The 16257-nt window shown below is 49.7% G+C and overlaps 1 protein-coding gene across 3 annotated transcripts in view; it reads right to left on the bottom strand.

The window, feature by feature from the left end:
- The window catches only part of ARHGEF16 (Rho guanine nucleotide exchange factor 16), a 41141-nt gene that overhangs the window by 20052 nt on the left and 4832 nt on the right, over positions 1–16257 (bottom strand). For all 3 annotated transcript variants that reach the window (XM_073316609.2, XM_073316608.2, XM_073316610.2), the window contains exons 2-6: positions 6997–7574; positions 3863–3914; positions 2390–2559; positions 691–747; positions 172–332 (exon numbers count right to left, since the gene is read on the bottom strand). In XM_073316609.2, coding sequence (XP_073172710.1) covers positions 172–332; positions 691–747; positions 2390–2559; positions 3863–3914; positions 6997–7548 — 992 coding nt within the window. In that variant the 5' untranslated portion in view covers positions 7549–7574. The remainder of the gene's footprint in view (positions 1–171; positions 333–690; positions 748–2389; positions 2560–3862; positions 3915–6996; positions 7575–16257) is intronic.

Raw genomic sequence — 16257 nt, 5'->3', positions numbered from 1 at the left:
GGACAGGACCACTGCTTAAAAGTGGTTGGGGTCAGGCCCCCACAGGGCCTATGGAACTTTAAGCAACTGCAAAAACCGGGGGTGTGCGCGCTCCCCTCTTCCCCTCCCCAGCACCCCGATAGGCACCACTACTGGGTAGATTTTCCCCATGCGCTCGCCTCCAAGATTTACCTTTTGCTGATGCTCAGGATCTCGCCGATGTTGGAGAAGAGGTGATGGTGCTCAGTCTGGGTCATTGTCTCCTTCAGCTCTTCGGATTTCATGAAGTGACACACCAGGATACCCAGGCTGTGCAGGTAGGAGTATTCAGAGGTGATAATCTCAAAGATCGCCTGATCAATGGGGTACCGGGGGGAAAACAACAACAACATACCCATGAGGACTGAAACATCTGAGCAGCAATCATTCCCATAGACAATGTGAATGAGTGAAGCGACATGATGGTGCAACAACTACACACACGCTGGACTGTAAGAGGCTAGAGAAACTTGACACCGTGGCAGCGTCATTCCACGGAGAGGCCGGAAGACCTCAGCCATTGATTGAAACATAGCAATGGTCACCACCAGCAGTAGGTTCACTAATGCACCCAGTAGTGCACCCGAGAAGGCTCTCCTAGGACAAGGCTCCCGTTAACCTAACCCCAGCTGACTGACGGAGCCCTCACGTATGCAGAACAGCTTCTCTCACCTCTTGCCTTTTGCGTTCCTCTGGGGTTATTCTTTCTAGGATGCCTGCTTCCTGCACCTGAACGACAGAGAAAAATCACGCTGAGCGTGAAGGGCAGTGCTGCTCCCAGCACCAAATACGGAGTCCCGCACGCAGGCCGGGAAAGCCATCACACATGGTGCACCATTGCCCCAGGCATCCGGCAGGAGCTCTCCCCAGCCTCCTGCATTCTGTGGTCTAAGGATGTAAGAGCCGACATAGCAGGTCAGACACCCAACCTGGCACTTTGCCTCCAGCAGCAAACAACAGATGATTCAAAGGAGGATTAAAATCATTCCCAATGCATGTGGTCAATGGTGAAAAACTGTATCCCGGGACAGATTCTTCCTGACCTTTGCAAATAATCGGATTGCATCGGGAGCATGAGATACCCCAACCTTGCAGGGTGCTATGGTAGAGTAGAACCTCTTGGTTTGAGAGTTATCAGGTCACTATTTCCACAACACCCTCGGCCAAAGCAAACCACTGAAGCAGGTACTAACAGTTGCTAAACTGGCCTGCCGGAGAGCTGTCAGGTGTTAAACTTCATTACTGGGTCTTACAAGTGACTCTCTTGGAGGCATCTCTTGAGAAGTCTAATAATTGTAATGGGATGGGAACGGGCGGTGAATAACCAAACCATGAAAACAGACTTGCAGCCTCGGAGGCAATGACCCTTGGAGGTCATATTCTAGTCCAGGCGAACAATGAATCATGATTTTCATAAAGATTTATACTCTCCTATAGCAGCCTTTACTATTATTGGGAAGTGTAAAAGGCATTTGTTTTTCTCCTGATGTGACCCCTCTATCAAACAGAAATATCAAATAAATGAGTTTAGGAAGCTTTTGGGACGGACGGATACACGCACATTGGATGCTGAGGTCTATCTGGAATGAGAGCCCAGGGACCTGGGCTGATAACCAATTAGACGCTAATATGGATCTCATCTGCTTTGGCAAGGAAAGTGAAAGGGATTTTCTTTTACTAAACCCTTTGACCAGCGATCAGCTCCTTCTCTGTGAAGGTTTATGAACATTTACCTTTCCTCCTGCCAGCCACACCCTGAGGCAGCCGCCCCGTCCTACAGCTGGGTGTACTCAGACACTTGCCCATGTTGACAGAGCAAGCCAGTGACAGTCAGGAACACTGACTCTCAAGCCCCCAGCCTCGTGGTGTTAAAACCCCATTTAATTTGGTTGGGGGTGGGGAAAGCAGCCACTACTCCTGTGGGTCACATCCATTTCCTGGCTTAGCAAGATTTACACAGACTCAAACCCAGCTCTGAGCCAAATTTTAAAAAAAGTGCTCATAAAACCTCCCCAGCCCCTAGGGAGATTCGCCTGCAGTGAGCTCCAAGTCTGGTTCAAAGAGAGAAAACAGCAACCTTCAACCCAGATACATCTGCTCCTCTGTGCAACGGATCAAGCTCCTTTCTGCACATTAGTACAAGCCCACACCATCTACGCAGCCCTGCTCGCCCCAGCCCCACCGGCAGCAGGGGCCCACACCGTGGGATACTGAAAGAGAAGGAAAACCAGAGTCCAGGACTAGAAATCCCTCTGGTAGTTTGCCTGGAGTGAGCGGGAGCAGCAGCAGCGGGCTCTCTCTGGCACGCCACAGGGAGCATTCGAGGACAGGACAAAGTGGCAGAGTGTGAGGCAGGGCTCCTGCTCCCTACCTCAGGTAGCTGGCTCCAGGTCACCTGGGCGGGGCGATAGCTTTTCACCACGATGGTGGCAGGAGCAGAATGCTCCTCCACATTGGAGTCCTCCTCCAGCAAGTCATCGTCTGACTCATGGTTGATGGAGTTCAGCCCTCTCTCACGGATCTCCTGATAGAGCCGGGGCTCTGGAGGGAGGACACGAGCCAGGAAATTACACACGGACTCTGAGAAATAGCTCCCCTTCCACCCAGAGCCCACCTCTCCCACAGCCCTTTCCACACGGGAGGGGAGGGGAGAGACCACAGGAACCCCGCATTTGACAGCCTCTGGAAGGTCCCCAGGAGCAGGGTCTCCTCAGCTGGGGCAGGATCCGTGGCCAGGCTGGGATGTGGCACAGGGGCAAGGGAGAGTGCCGGGGAGAGGGATGAGATGAGAGCGCTGAATGTAACATGGCAAGGTCAGGGGGCCTCTCTGGCAAATCGGGAGCCTCAAGACAGAGAAAACATACAAAGGGAGAGTTTTTACAGAGGAGACATTTACAGGCCCTACAACTGCTCTGTGCAGAGCTGGAGCTGAGGGGAAATCCAGGCAGCAGACAGGTCCTGCTCCCCGGAAACAGGGTCAGGAGCACAAGCAGCAGCTGGGGTCTCAGCTCCTCGTAAACATACCAGAGAGAGAGAGCGCACCACGGAAGCAGTTAATCCTTGCATCACCCTCAGCAGGAAGGGGGCAATGTTGTGGAGTCCATTTTACAGGTACGGAAATCAAGGCAGAGGGGGCCAGTAGCTTGTCCTGGGCCAGAGGCGGATAATGTCAAACATGGCAATAGCGCTCAGGAGTGCCTGGCTGCATGGTGTGGGCTCAGGGCAAGCTTCTTTCAGAATAATGCTCAGGACCACTGGACACAAGCTCAATGCCATCTCAGACGAGATTCTGCACCAAGTAATTCAATTATTTCCAGAGTGCCACTGTGATTCCTAGCGCTCCGCTGAATAAAGAAAGGCAGGTTCCCTGCCCAGGCCAGCTTGCAGTCTAGGTCAACGGTTAAAGGCAAGAGCAGAGGAAGGGGATGAGGTGGACAAGCAGGACGACAGTCAGATGATGCAGTCACACAGGAGGCTGGTGCACACACCTTGGTTGTTACATTCCCCCAATCCCTCAAGCGTGAAAGTTCATTGATTTGATTCGATCAGTGCTTGGGTCAACCCTTCCTGCTTCGAACCCAGAAGCAGCGAGCCCCATCCGCTGGGCAGGCTTGTTTGCATGGCTCATTCCCACAGGGAATGCTCAGACCACGACCCTGGCTGTTCTCTCAGGCCCTCTTGGATCAGCATCTCCCCATGGCTGTGATGGCAGGAGGCACCTCTCAGCTGGGAGACACTCACTTACCCTCCCCGACGCCCAGCTGCAGGAGCAGTGCCATGGGAGAGAAGGGTGATGCCAGCAACATCAAGGACTTTGGGAACAGTGGAGTGAAAAACAACTCACCATCCTTAAAGGAGCCCCCGTGTCTCTGCATCCGCTTCCTCCCGAGTGTTCTCTGCAAGAGTGACAGGAAAGACAGAGTCAATAAGAGACATGGGTAGACAAAGTCAAACCTCATCTTGACAGCTCTGGAATAACAAGCCATTGCTGGAGTCTGATTTCTTTCGGTTCATTTTACAGGGAGCAGGAGATGCTCTTTTGACAGCCCTGGGTCTGCCCTTTATCCATCAACTAAACCAAGTGTCTGTGCAATCTCCGCATACACATGCTGTTTCCCTGCCCCCTCAATGTCCCCAGCCCAGACCTGGAGGGACACACCCCAGGGAGTTCAGTCTTCAGACATTCCACACAAGCTGCCAACTCTGGAGTAGATATGACACCGGTAAGTGTCCAACAGGGAGTAATCCCGCGCTGACAGGGGATGCACTAGTTGAGCAAACAAGTCGGTTCCATCTCTAGACCTCTGCCACACTCCGCTCCTTTCCCCACAGGTCAGGTAAGCGCTCTTAAGTGGTATCAACTTTTGGTCATTAGCAGAAGTGAACAGCCAGCCTGTGACCAGCCTCGGATGGCTTCCTGACAGAGCAGTTCTCTTTCCCACCCCCTTTGTCCTCACCTGGAGGACTATAAACTTGCAAGAGGAAAATCCCACTTGGGGACTGGAGGAAACACAAACAAACACTGAACTCTGTAGCAAAGTTAGCCAATTAGGTCGTGTGTGTGGAGAGAAAGGGTGCTTTCTTTAAGTATAGACGTTTCTCATTGCAGAACCCCTTACTTACATAAAGTCCCATCAGGTCACAAGTGGGCAGCCATAGAGGGGCATCAATGACAAGGAGGGTCTGAACAATTTTTACTATGGGAAGACACCCAGAAGATGCCTCAACTTACCTACATCACAAGCTAGAAAGAGAAACTCTACTCTGTACCAAAAATAAGAGGCTTGATTCTCCCCTCATGCCAGGGTGTCTCCTTTGCCTTTGGCAGAGTCCCCCTCCCTCAATTCTGATCTCTGGAAATCCAGTCCAGTGGGCCTAAGCGGAGTTATCCAGAATGGGAGCATATAAAAAAAAAATTAGGGGCCAGCTTTGAAAATATTGGGCTAAGTGACTTACTCAGGGTCACACAGCAAATCAGTGGCAGGGCTGGGGATAGAACCCAGGTGTTCTCTCAATCTCATGGAGTCTGGTTTTTTTTTAAATTTAGTTCCTTAAAAAAGGAAGTTATCTAACCAGCTAGTAACCTAGTCAATACCATCCTCGTCTCTCAGGAAAAACGTGAATTCCATTGGTCTTGCTTGCAGTTTTGGTTGCTTTTAATAAAAAAAAAGCACGTGAGTGACTCAGCTTTCATCTTACATTACCTAGTTTTGGGTCAGAGCAGCCCTAAAGTTATCTCAGTATTTCTTCTAGCCGGATGCAGCCTCTCTACGTCTTGTCACAGCACGTATACAAACGATACCTTCGGTTAATCCGCGGTAGTGTCCGTTTCATTTGTTTCTGGGATTATGCCACTCTTCTACAAACGCTAGCCCCGAGCCTGGTGCAAGTCTGAGAACTGCACCAGGCTCGGGGCTAGCGTTTGTAGAACGGGGGTTAAGCTGGCTCACGTGAGCAGCTTCACTCATTTCTGTGACTGGACTCTGTCTGCACCGCCAACATGCATCAGGCTGCAACTCACCTGTGCTTTCAGGGTATGTCTGTACCATGTGCTGAAAGACCAATTCTATACAGCTATCTAAACTCAGTCCACTCCCCACCAGCTGTTACTTGCACATTTGTGAAAAGCACTTCAAAACAAGCAGCTCCCCCCTGCCACGAACCTTAGATGCAATTGTGAGCGAACGAAGGAGCCAGGCAGAACATGAGCTGATGTTAAACAGCTGGATTGCGTCCTTCCCAGAGGATTAGTCACCGCATTACATCAGCTAGACATAGCCTGTTCTTGCCCCCCCGAGCTCCACAACCTTTCCAAGTGAGTTTAGTTGCTAAAACTTAACCTGGACTGATCTCAAACCCTCCCCCCCACCTCCCAAACCCTAATTCTGAAAGGCACAGCAGTTCTGATGGTGTATTTCATTTAATCTTAAGCAAGTACATACAACGACCTGGCTGCTGTGGATAGCTGTAGACAGCCCAGAAGATGCACTGGAAGCCTGGGACTTAGTTTATTTATTGTGCTTTGGCCTCTCAACCCCTGCTGGCCATACCTAGGGTTCAAGCTGCAGTAATTAATGGCATCTGCAGGGAGTGGAGTTACAGAAGTTGGATCTGCTAATGGGAGAGAGGGGAGGGGCCAGAAGAGTCTGGACGTTCTATGATAATTTTGCAAATTTCACATGTGTGAAAGCAAGGGGATAGAAATCAGACCGTGACCCTCTCGGCTGTGTTAGGCTGTGAAAGAGCATCATGTCTGGACACTGAGCTAAGGCAGAAAGAAGGGCCCTGCAGTCCTTCCAGCACATCTCCTCACTGTGTACAGCTGCTCTTCAAAAGCGTGTCCAAGTCATCAAACACGCAAGCAGGGTGATCACTAGCAACCTACACCCAAGGAAAGCAGAAGGCCACCCAGGTGGCGAGGATCAGCCACTTTTTCCCAGCCAGTATTACACCGGTGACTAACCACCAGCCATGGGTGCACTAGAACCAGCTGAGGGAACAACAGAGCTTCAAAACCTCGATTAACTGGTTTCACAACCGTGCATTTGGAAGCCAGCCATTAGGGGAGGTGACTATATATGGCTCAACTAAGAGACACACCATCCCTGCTGGCTGAGTGACCAGAGACAACACAGTGCTCAGCTGAATTGTACAGATGAGAACAAAACTCTGGTCTGAGCTTTGGCCCCAGGAACACCCAGGCAGCTGCCGCTTCAGCTGATGGAGTCTGGCCAGGAGTGGTGGTAGAAGAGGTAGAGTTTATTATCTAGTGTGTAAGCTCCTTGGGTGGCAGGACCATCTTTTTGTTCTTTGTTTGTACAGCACCTGGCACCATGAGCTCCTGCTCCATGACTAGGGCTCATAGAAGCTAAGATATTACAACTATTCATAACCTTTTGTTCAGGCAAGGGCAGATCTGGCGTACCCCAGGTGACACTCCAGCAGGAGGAGGGACTGGAAGCACACAACAGGGCCTACCTTGGTTCTCCCTGGGCTTCGCGCTGGGTGTGCGCTGGTGTCCTGCGACACGGGCTTTAGGGTGGCGATGTCCTTCGAAGGCTCCTCGGCATTCCCGAGCCCCTTCATGGCAGCCCGGTACGACGTGTTCCGTAGGTTGCGCTTGAGCCCACTAGAATCCAGCTCGATGTCCAGGTCATCCAGGGAAATGCCTGGGGCTGACATCCGCTTGGGGTCGCAGCGAGCTGCCTCTTTACTTGGCATGGCCACGGCGAAGCTCTGGTGGCGGGCAGGGGTCTTGGATTTGGTAGACACGGCCAAGCTTTTGGGGATCAACTGCTGGGTGCCCATCTTCAGCGCGGCTGGGCTCTCTGTGCTGAGGATGACGCGACAGGGCTCGGTGGGGGACGGGGAGCGCTGGGCCGCGAACGAGGCGCTGTCTAGTGCTGCCATGGAGCTGCGTTTCCCAGAGGGAGGGGTCACGTTGGCATCTATCCGCAGCTCTGAATGGAACTTGCGCTCCAGGAGAAGGGCCTTGTCGCCCACGGAGCTGTCAGAATGCCTGTGAGACATGCTGGCGCGGTGGGGAGCCAGAGACCCTGCAGAGAGAACAGAAAGGGCACAAGGCTTAAGGAGCTATCCCCTCTTCCAGGAAGAAGGGTCAATGAAAGAGATCCAGGACCAACACAGAGGGGTCCAGGACTGGATGGGGTATGTTTGTTCAGTTGTTTTTTTGTTTTTTTAAAAAGAGCCAAACAAACATCCCCTCCGGCATTTGCAGCATTTTGTGTTAGCATAGGAGAGTCTGGAAAATGAAATCTAGAGCACGAGCTAGCCTAGGACTTTTGTGACGGGAAAAATTAAAAAACACCCAGCAAAAATCAATCAATACACAGAACAGCAGACCTGGGGGAAAAAAAACCCAAAGAAATTACATGATCTCATTTATTATATTTCAACACCACCTTGAAACTCCAACTGAGATTTTGACCCCGTCGTGCTAAGCCTTGCACACACATGCAGTTAGAGACTGTCCCTGCCCCAGACTACAAAAGAAACAAGACAAAAAGTGGAAGGGGCAGACTCAGACAGGTGAAGTGACCTGACCTGCTGGTGGCTGGGAAAGGAACTTAGTCTCCCATGCCTGAGCTGTATGCTGCAAACACCAAGGGAATCTGGAAGCAACAGCGAAGCTAGAGAAGTTTAACAAATGAAAAAAGAAACTGAAGTGAAAGTGACACGGCCTTGCCCAGCACGTAGGCAATCAATGAGTCAAAAATGAACCAAGAGCTGCCTACACTACCTGAGTGCCATCAGACAGGGTCACGCTAACTGACTGTGGCTGAGTTCTACTAGAAGAAATGAAGACCTCTTGCAAACAGCTGGCAGCGTCATGGGCCCAAGCGAAACCCGGGCTTATGGAGCTGAGGGGGCTGCAGGACTCACGCAGGTAAGAATGTGAATCCCCACCATGGACCCAAGAAGCCCACAGCAGCTCTGGGGAGTCTTTCAAAAAAAAAAAAAAAAAAGACCATAAAGGAGCTGTTTGTTCTCCCATCAAAACATTCTCTGTGAAAAACCCAGAGGGAAAAATCTCAAGTCCCCCTTTCCCCCCTGTTAGATCCCATTCACCATTATACCCAGTGAGCATCTGAATAAATACAGGCAGTTATTGTCCAGTCCATTGTGTGTTTCCTCTCTCCTCTGCTTAAACACTCCACAGGAGGCAAGTTCCTGGCCCCAAACAGCCCCAGGAGACTGCGGACAAGGAGGGACTTCACTGCACACCATCCTTTACACGTAGGTTCTATCCAGCAGTCTCAGCAGCACCCTGAGTCCCCCACCTTTTAATACTGCATCATTCAAAGGAAAGGAAAGCCTCTGGGGAAGGGACCCTCGTTCCCATCCAGATAGGACAGCAACCAGGAATTCCAGGGCTTGAATTTTGTACCAGGTCTCCCCTTACCTTTTATCTGTGGCTACATCGTATATTAGGTATACTTAAGACACAGAGGTGAAATATAAGTAGTAATTAACGTTGTAACACAGAGCCCCAGGCCTGCAAAACAGCGTAGCCAAATTAGGCCTTAAGATAAATTAGCATAATTAAGTTAGTAATAAACCTACTCAACTTTTGTCTGTGTTTTGTGATATGCTGATGTTCTGAAAATAACCGCTCACCTTGGATAATAACGACTACGAGAGAGCAGCAGCCACCACAAGATGACCATTGGTAACCGGGGCAAAATTTTATGCGGACAAGGGGACGTAAACATTAACAAGTACAAGGGAAACAAGCTAGCCTATGAAAATGGGGCACTCCAAAAGTAGTGGGGTGTGGAAGTTCAAATAAGGAGAAGGGGTTAAAACCTTCATAAAACGTCTGAATGCCAGCGGCATCAGTTAACACATTATAAAAGCCGTATCCTGGCCTGCATGCGTTAGTCGAGGGGGTTGGGAGGGGTGGAGAGGGGGGAGATGCCAGGATGATAATCACTGGTGAGGAAGAGGATGAAGATTGGCTCTTAGGGTTTTTCCATAAGGCTTGGTGGGAGTAATGCAAATATTCTGTATTGGTCTCTCCCCTTTAGCAGGTTGCAGTGTCTGGTTGGCTAATGAAAGCAATTATCATCGAAAGAGCACGATGTGGTCTCTGCTGTGCACCTTGGTATCCCCCTTCTATTGATAATCTCCCTATGGTAGGGCATCTTGGGGGCTCGCAATCCAATCAGCTAATTCATAGCAGGTGCAAAACTGTGGGCCCAGTCAGAAGAGGTGGTTTGGTTTGACAGACGACACAAGCGAAGGTGCCACTGATCAGGAGGTTGGTACTGAGATAAAGTCAGTCTACGGCCCATGGGGAGGGCAGATAAGGAATATATATACTGTTCCTTTAAGAAATTTTCTTTTCACGTGTTTGTACAGCACTTAGCATGAGCCTCCAGGGCACTACTGCAATACAAACACAAATCCGGCCACCACCCATCCCTAAGGTGAGGTAAGGAGAGGACCACACCCTGGCTACAGGGAAAAGAAACAGATTTGGCAACTCTGGTTGGGTTTCAAAGCTTTGCCACTTCCTTTGATTGGCTCTGGGGCTGATGTCAGCAGAGCAAGTTCCAGTTCTTTGCTCCAAGCGGGGAACAGGAAGATGAGTAGGGTGCAACCACCACCTGCTGCACTTGTCCTTTACTTATTGCTCTCTATTCTGCTTCCTGCACACTTGCCCTCTGCTGCCACCCTGGGCTCTCTCTAGAGGAATCCACACCATGATTCAATAGCTGCACTAGAGAGAACGCACCTCCGCTCCCCCAGAGGTTCCAAATGTCTCCAGAGCCATTTGGAAAGCCAGGCACGTGCCCTGTGCAGAGCAGGGAGCATAGGTGAGGGTGCAAAGTCCTTACTGACAAGTTTGGGGTGACCCCATTTGCAAGCAGCTGTCACCTCATAGACCCCACTCTGCATAGTGCTTTTCTGGGAGAGAAATGCTAACGTGATGTGCAACACAACTGATGCACTTACACCCCTTTTCTCCCCAATACATGATTTCAGAAAAACATGCTCCAAGTTGTCCATACTGAGGCCCCATTGTACCGAGCTCTCACTGAGCCATTCCCCATCAACCATCGAACAGGAAACACAGACCAAGACTTGAAACATGTTCTTCTTTATAAGCACTGGCAGAAAGACAAGTCTGCCCAATCTACAAAAGCCTGTTTGATTGAGAGATGTATCATCTGCGTGGACAAAGGATGCATGCCCCGTGCCGGCCAGTGTCCTGCCAAGCATCCTGTCGGGGGGAGAAGAGTAAAACCGCCATGCTCCACCCATTGATACAGGCGGTGCTGCAGAGAAGGGCCCTTTTTAGCAGCAGTGGAAATAAGGCAGCTAACAGAGATGGCAAAATAGGAAACTGGCCAACCTACAGCCATTGCAGTTCTCCCGAGGTGCTCCGGGAAAGAAAGGTGGGTTCTGCTGTTCTGAGCACAGACCTCGGAACCAAGAGCTCCTTAGTTGTAATCCCAAATCTGACACTGAGTCACCATGTTACCTCTGGCAAGTCACTTCACCTCTCAGGGGAAACAGGGACATTTGGGAACAGCAGCACTAAATAGTAAGAAAAATGGGTCCATGCCATGAGGTAGGGTCTGAATTCTGATCCTACCTTGTTTGAGGGATGGGAAAGAGGAAGTTTGACTCTGACCCAATTCCGGGACAAGAGTCAGCTGCAAAATTCAGATTCAAAGCAGCTTCTGAACCTCTGCAAGTCTGGAGGCATTTGGATCCAGCATCTTGGTTTAGCTTTTGTGGGCGACAGATTATCCCACATCTGCTTACAGCCAGGTTCTTACACCTTCCTCTGAAGCATCTGATCAGGCCACTGCCAGAGACGGGATACTTGGCTAAATGGACCACAGACCTGATCTCCTCTGGCCATCCCCATGTTCACCACCTCTAGTATTACTAGTTATCACTTTGATTCTCATGACTCAGAAGCAAGGTCCACGATCTGCTCCTACTGAGGAAGACAAAGGCAAAGCCCAGCAGACCATAGTGAGCTTTCCCTGAGCTGAGCAAGCACGGATTTGGAAGGGCTCTAGAGAGGGTTCATTCCCCACTGTACAACTTCCCACCAGCTCACAGACCGGGTGCTTCGGCATGTGTTTTATAGAACAGTCCCTTAACCCGCTCTCTCCCCTGCTTTGAAATCTACAAGGAATGGACACGGCCCTGTTCGGAACGTTCTCAGCCTGCAGACGCTTACGTACGTGTCTTATTCGTGTGACCAGTCCCCTTGAAGTCAGTGGGACACCTCATGTGCGTGAAGTTAAGCATATGCCTATGTGTTTGCAGGATCATCACACAAGAATGCATTCAGGAGCACCTTAGCACAAGGCCGATTACACTGACCCACCAGCTACCACTAACCAGATCCATTAGGTGGGCCCTTTTCTTACTCAGTCACTAAGCACTGAAGAAATGAGCCAAGCTCTGCAACCTCATTCAGGGCAAGGGCTCTTCCCAACCTTGCAGGGCTGGTCTACAGGCTTCCCCTCTCCCGCCTGGGACACTCATCCTGAGAACGGCAGTGTGTGCTGTGTGCAGATATTACACAGGCTCAGGGAGGCTGGACACTCAGGAAGGAGGGAGAAACTAGATCCAGCTTCTTCTCAGACTAGCTGAGCTGGTCAGGAAACATGGCTCCAGGGCGGTGGATCTTAATGCCATTTCTACCTGACATTCCCTTCTGTGGAAAACGCAATAAAGAGGGAAAGACTTAAACATGCCTTCTAGTATTACCGAGCTGACACTGGTGGGGGATCAGGGGTTTTCATTCTGGGCAGTGGCTAGTTCTGAAGTGACTCAGCTCTACCCTCTGTCAGAGAGAGAGAGAACCAGGGGTGAGTCTTTGTCTCAAAGATGCTAATCCCAACATACCACATTCAGCTTCCCACTCAGCTAGCTCCACTACACGTGACATGCCCCCAGAACCTCCAGGTGGATTTGGACACATATGAAAGGCCAATTTCATGGGTTTGTCTTATTTGATGTTTGCATATGTTGTGTCCTGAAGCATGAGATTTGATCACCCTTATATCAGTAGACACTACAGATATTACCGGTTGCAAAATAACATAACCCTTGTAAAAATCCAATTGCCAATAACCTCCCAGCAGATACAGAAACACCATTCTACTAATCATCAACCGCTATGGTCAGTTTAACAACAGAGCCAGGAGTTAACCCTGCCACATCCTCCCCTGGGCCCAGCCATTAGCCATTGGATGGGCTATAATCCTTTGCAGCTGGGGAAATTGTTTTATCTGCCATTAGTCCAGACTGTGCCACGTCACACTAGGAATGGAGTGAATACCTGCTGTGAGTTCACAGGTCAATGATATCTGTCCCGGAGACTGCCTCTCCCTGAGCAGTTTGTTCAGTGGAAGGCAGGAAGGGAGAGGCAGGTGCTTTTGCTTGCTTTGCAGTACCAGAGATTGCTGAATTAAGATAGCAACAAACAGAGGAGTGCTTTGCACCTACATAGCCACAACCATTCTGGGTCCACGCAGCACCCCATCAACATGAATTAGAGCCTCACACCACACTGCCACTCTGCACTCAACTATTCCCACCAATAAGAAGTCATATTTGACTAATATCTTTTGCTTCAAGTACTTCACAAACTTAAATGTCCTCTATTCAATCTATACACCTGTGGCTGAAACCCCGACACCTCTCAATTGAAAAGCAGCAGCAACAAAACAGAAACTGCAGGGGCCCTTTCAGCTGGCAGCTCATAATCAGCCCAATTACACTTGGGCAAGGACACGGGGGTTGCCCTCCATGCTATTTCACAAAATGGCATGTGATTCTTAATGACCACAGGCCATATACAAGACCTCAGTTTTCCATCTCATCCAGAAGGCTGTGTCCAGCATCACCTGAGTAATTTCACATTACTCTAAGCACTGGCTCAATACTGGCTCTCAAACAGTAGCTCCATCTGATGAATCAACAGCACCAGCTTTAAACTTACCTCTTGCACAAGTCTCATTGTTGCTATCGCAAGTTTAACTTACAGGGGTTTTTGTGGAGCCTAATTCACTACTATTTGCAAGCACTCCAAGATCCTCAAATGGAAGGTACAAAAGCATTCTTACCTTTTGTTGGTTTATTCCAACCAAGAGTTTGGAGCTGTACAGAATAACAAAGCAGAGACAATCCCTGCCCAAAGAGCTTACAGTTTAAGAGACAAAGATGAAGATTTGCAAGAGAAACTAGTGATTTTGGGTGCCCAGCCTGAGACACTCGAAAGGGACCTAATCTTCAGAGTGCTCTATGCTTTCTGAAATCCAGACCCCTTTACAGTGCCTTAGCTGGGTATCCAAAATCACTAGTCCCCTTTGAAGCTATTGGCCTGACTGGGGAATTAAGAGGGAATAGTTTAGTGTCTTCTTTATGCCATTATTTCTCAGACCAGGAGAAGGATCATGTAACTATTCGGATCAGTGCTACCCAGGTCACAAAGCTCCTCATACTCTCTTGCCTTGCTATTAATTGTATATAAAAACCCTTTAAAGTGGGTTTTATGTATTTCTTCATTTATTTTGCTTCAATGCTCAGAGCGAGACTCTTTTGAACGTGCCCTGACCAGCCACAGAAATTAAATACAGGTATTGTCCAAGAACAATTACACAAGTCTAATAAATGCAATTGAGGCAGGGGAAACTATGTCAGATTCCTCTCCCTGGAACCTGCCCCCCAGCAGACAGTCTGTTTGTTTATTTTGTCATTCCAAGAAAGTCCCTGACCTTCTTGGTTTCAGCAGCCTTGCTGGCTCCTGGGATTTATTTCCCAATTGGCTGGGCAAAAATTTATTCAGTGTGTATCTTTAGATTTGATTTTGGATGCAAACCCAACAGATAGTTTTCGGTTTCACAGTGCAAGGGGGAAGATGATGGGCAAGAGAGCATTAGCCAGGCACAAGCTCTGCGGAAAAGCTGCACTCCAGTTAGGAGCAGTTTGCCGACTCTCAAGGAGACGTTGAATCTCGTTGTTCCAGCAGCACACTGGATGCCAGGACTCCTAAATTCTACTTGTGAGTGACATTGGGCCTGCTGTTCAAGTGCTCTGTGCCGCTGTTCGCCCGCCTGCAAAGTGGGTGTTCTACCCACCACACCTACACTGAGGGCTGTTGTGAGGCTACATGGCTCATTACCTGTATAGTGCTCCTGGGATCCTCCTCTGCTGGAAAGATGCTAACAAAAGAGCCAGGTCTATTACATCCTCACTACAACAAAGAATGGGGTGGGCCCTGCAAGGGCAGCCTCACAGTGGGGACGCTCTGCACTCTCCCCACTGGCCAGGCAGGGTGGAGGCAGCGAAAAGGGAATGTTACAAAACTGATCCCAGCCGGGAGAGCAGGGCCAGACGTTCAGAGGAAGTGTCCCCCACCTGCAGGACAGCCATCAGAACCAGGACTGTCCCATTCTCCAGGGCCTGGTTTGCAGAGCCAGTCTCCACCCCTGGATGGGAGCATTGCCTTCTGGCAGGGCTGGGAACAGGTAAGCGAAATGGGCAGTTCTTTAAAGAAATCAATCACACCCACCAACTCTGGGTTAGCAACGGACCTGGCTCTCACCTCCACTCTGCTTTCAGTTCCCAGTGGTGGCAGAAGTAACCTCGTGGCCTCTGGGGGACTCCCAGCTCTGCAATATGCACCTGTTTAATGGCTTCTGTAGACGTAACTGGGCTCTTCACACCAGAAGGAATTAGTCTCCAATAGCAGTTTGGACTCACTGCTTGGAGCTCCTTGAGGCCCCAACAGCGTTTCCCTGGCCACACAACATCCCTGAAGGGTGGGGGAGCCTTGCAGTAGCAATCTTAGAGATGGGGTGGTGAGGCACAGAGATGTTGGAGGATTTGCCCCAGTGCACGCACCGTGCCAGTGACACAACCCACCCGCTACAAGTTGCAACATTTGTATTAACAACAACAACCAAAAGCACAGAGACACACCTGGGGCTTGTCTACACACAAGCTGGACTGTTTCAACTTTACCAGGAGAGTCAGGAGAGCATGGCCACCCAATTATAGCTATTGCCAAACAGGAAAGGGAGCAGAACACTAACAGAACTGCATCCATAACAGAGGTTGGACCAGCATAACTTCTCTAGAAAAAATAAATCTCCCATTCCTAACCACAATAGTTCTACTGGTATAAAAACCCACGTATAGGCCAGGCGTTCCCTTCCATATATGCTGCTGAAATGGCTAGATACCAAATCCCACTGCATCCTGAACAATTAACTGAAGCTCTCTCAAATTAGTCATCACCAGTGGAGCTCAGTAGATGTCCCAGGAAGGGAGTCAAGAGATCAAACTAACACCTTAATCTAGACTCCCATTGCATCTCTCCAGGCTGCAGTTCCCAGAGGTCAAGAAACAGGCCACTCTGAGAATGGGAGATTGTTAAAGCCTTTACTGAGCAGAGTTCTGCAAAAATCTGAGCTGATGCACTCTACAAAAACAACCATAAAAAACACCCAAAGAGCTTCGCTAAAGATTTTAGCACATGGTTTTCTAGCCATTCCCCCACCCTCTCCCAGTTTTGTGGCTGCAAATAAGGAAGGACGGGCTTCCAAGTTTGATGTAGAGTCTTCACGGGGGGATACAGTGGTGATATCAAAACATGGTCAAATGGTCAAATCAAAACATGACAGCATGGGAGAACTGCTGGCGATCATTAGTCATCAGCTACCCCAAATAGCTACACCATCA

Source organism: Lepidochelys kempii, chromosome 18 (genome assembly GCF_965140285.1).
Source record: "Lepidochelys kempii isolate rLepKem1 chromosome 18, rLepKem1.hap1, whole genome shotgun sequence".
Taxonomy (NCBI): Eukaryota; Metazoa; Chordata; order Testudines; family Cheloniidae; genus Lepidochelys; species Lepidochelys kempii.
Note: the sequence above shows the minus strand (reverse complement) of the source record. Positions and strands in the feature narration are given on the sequence as shown.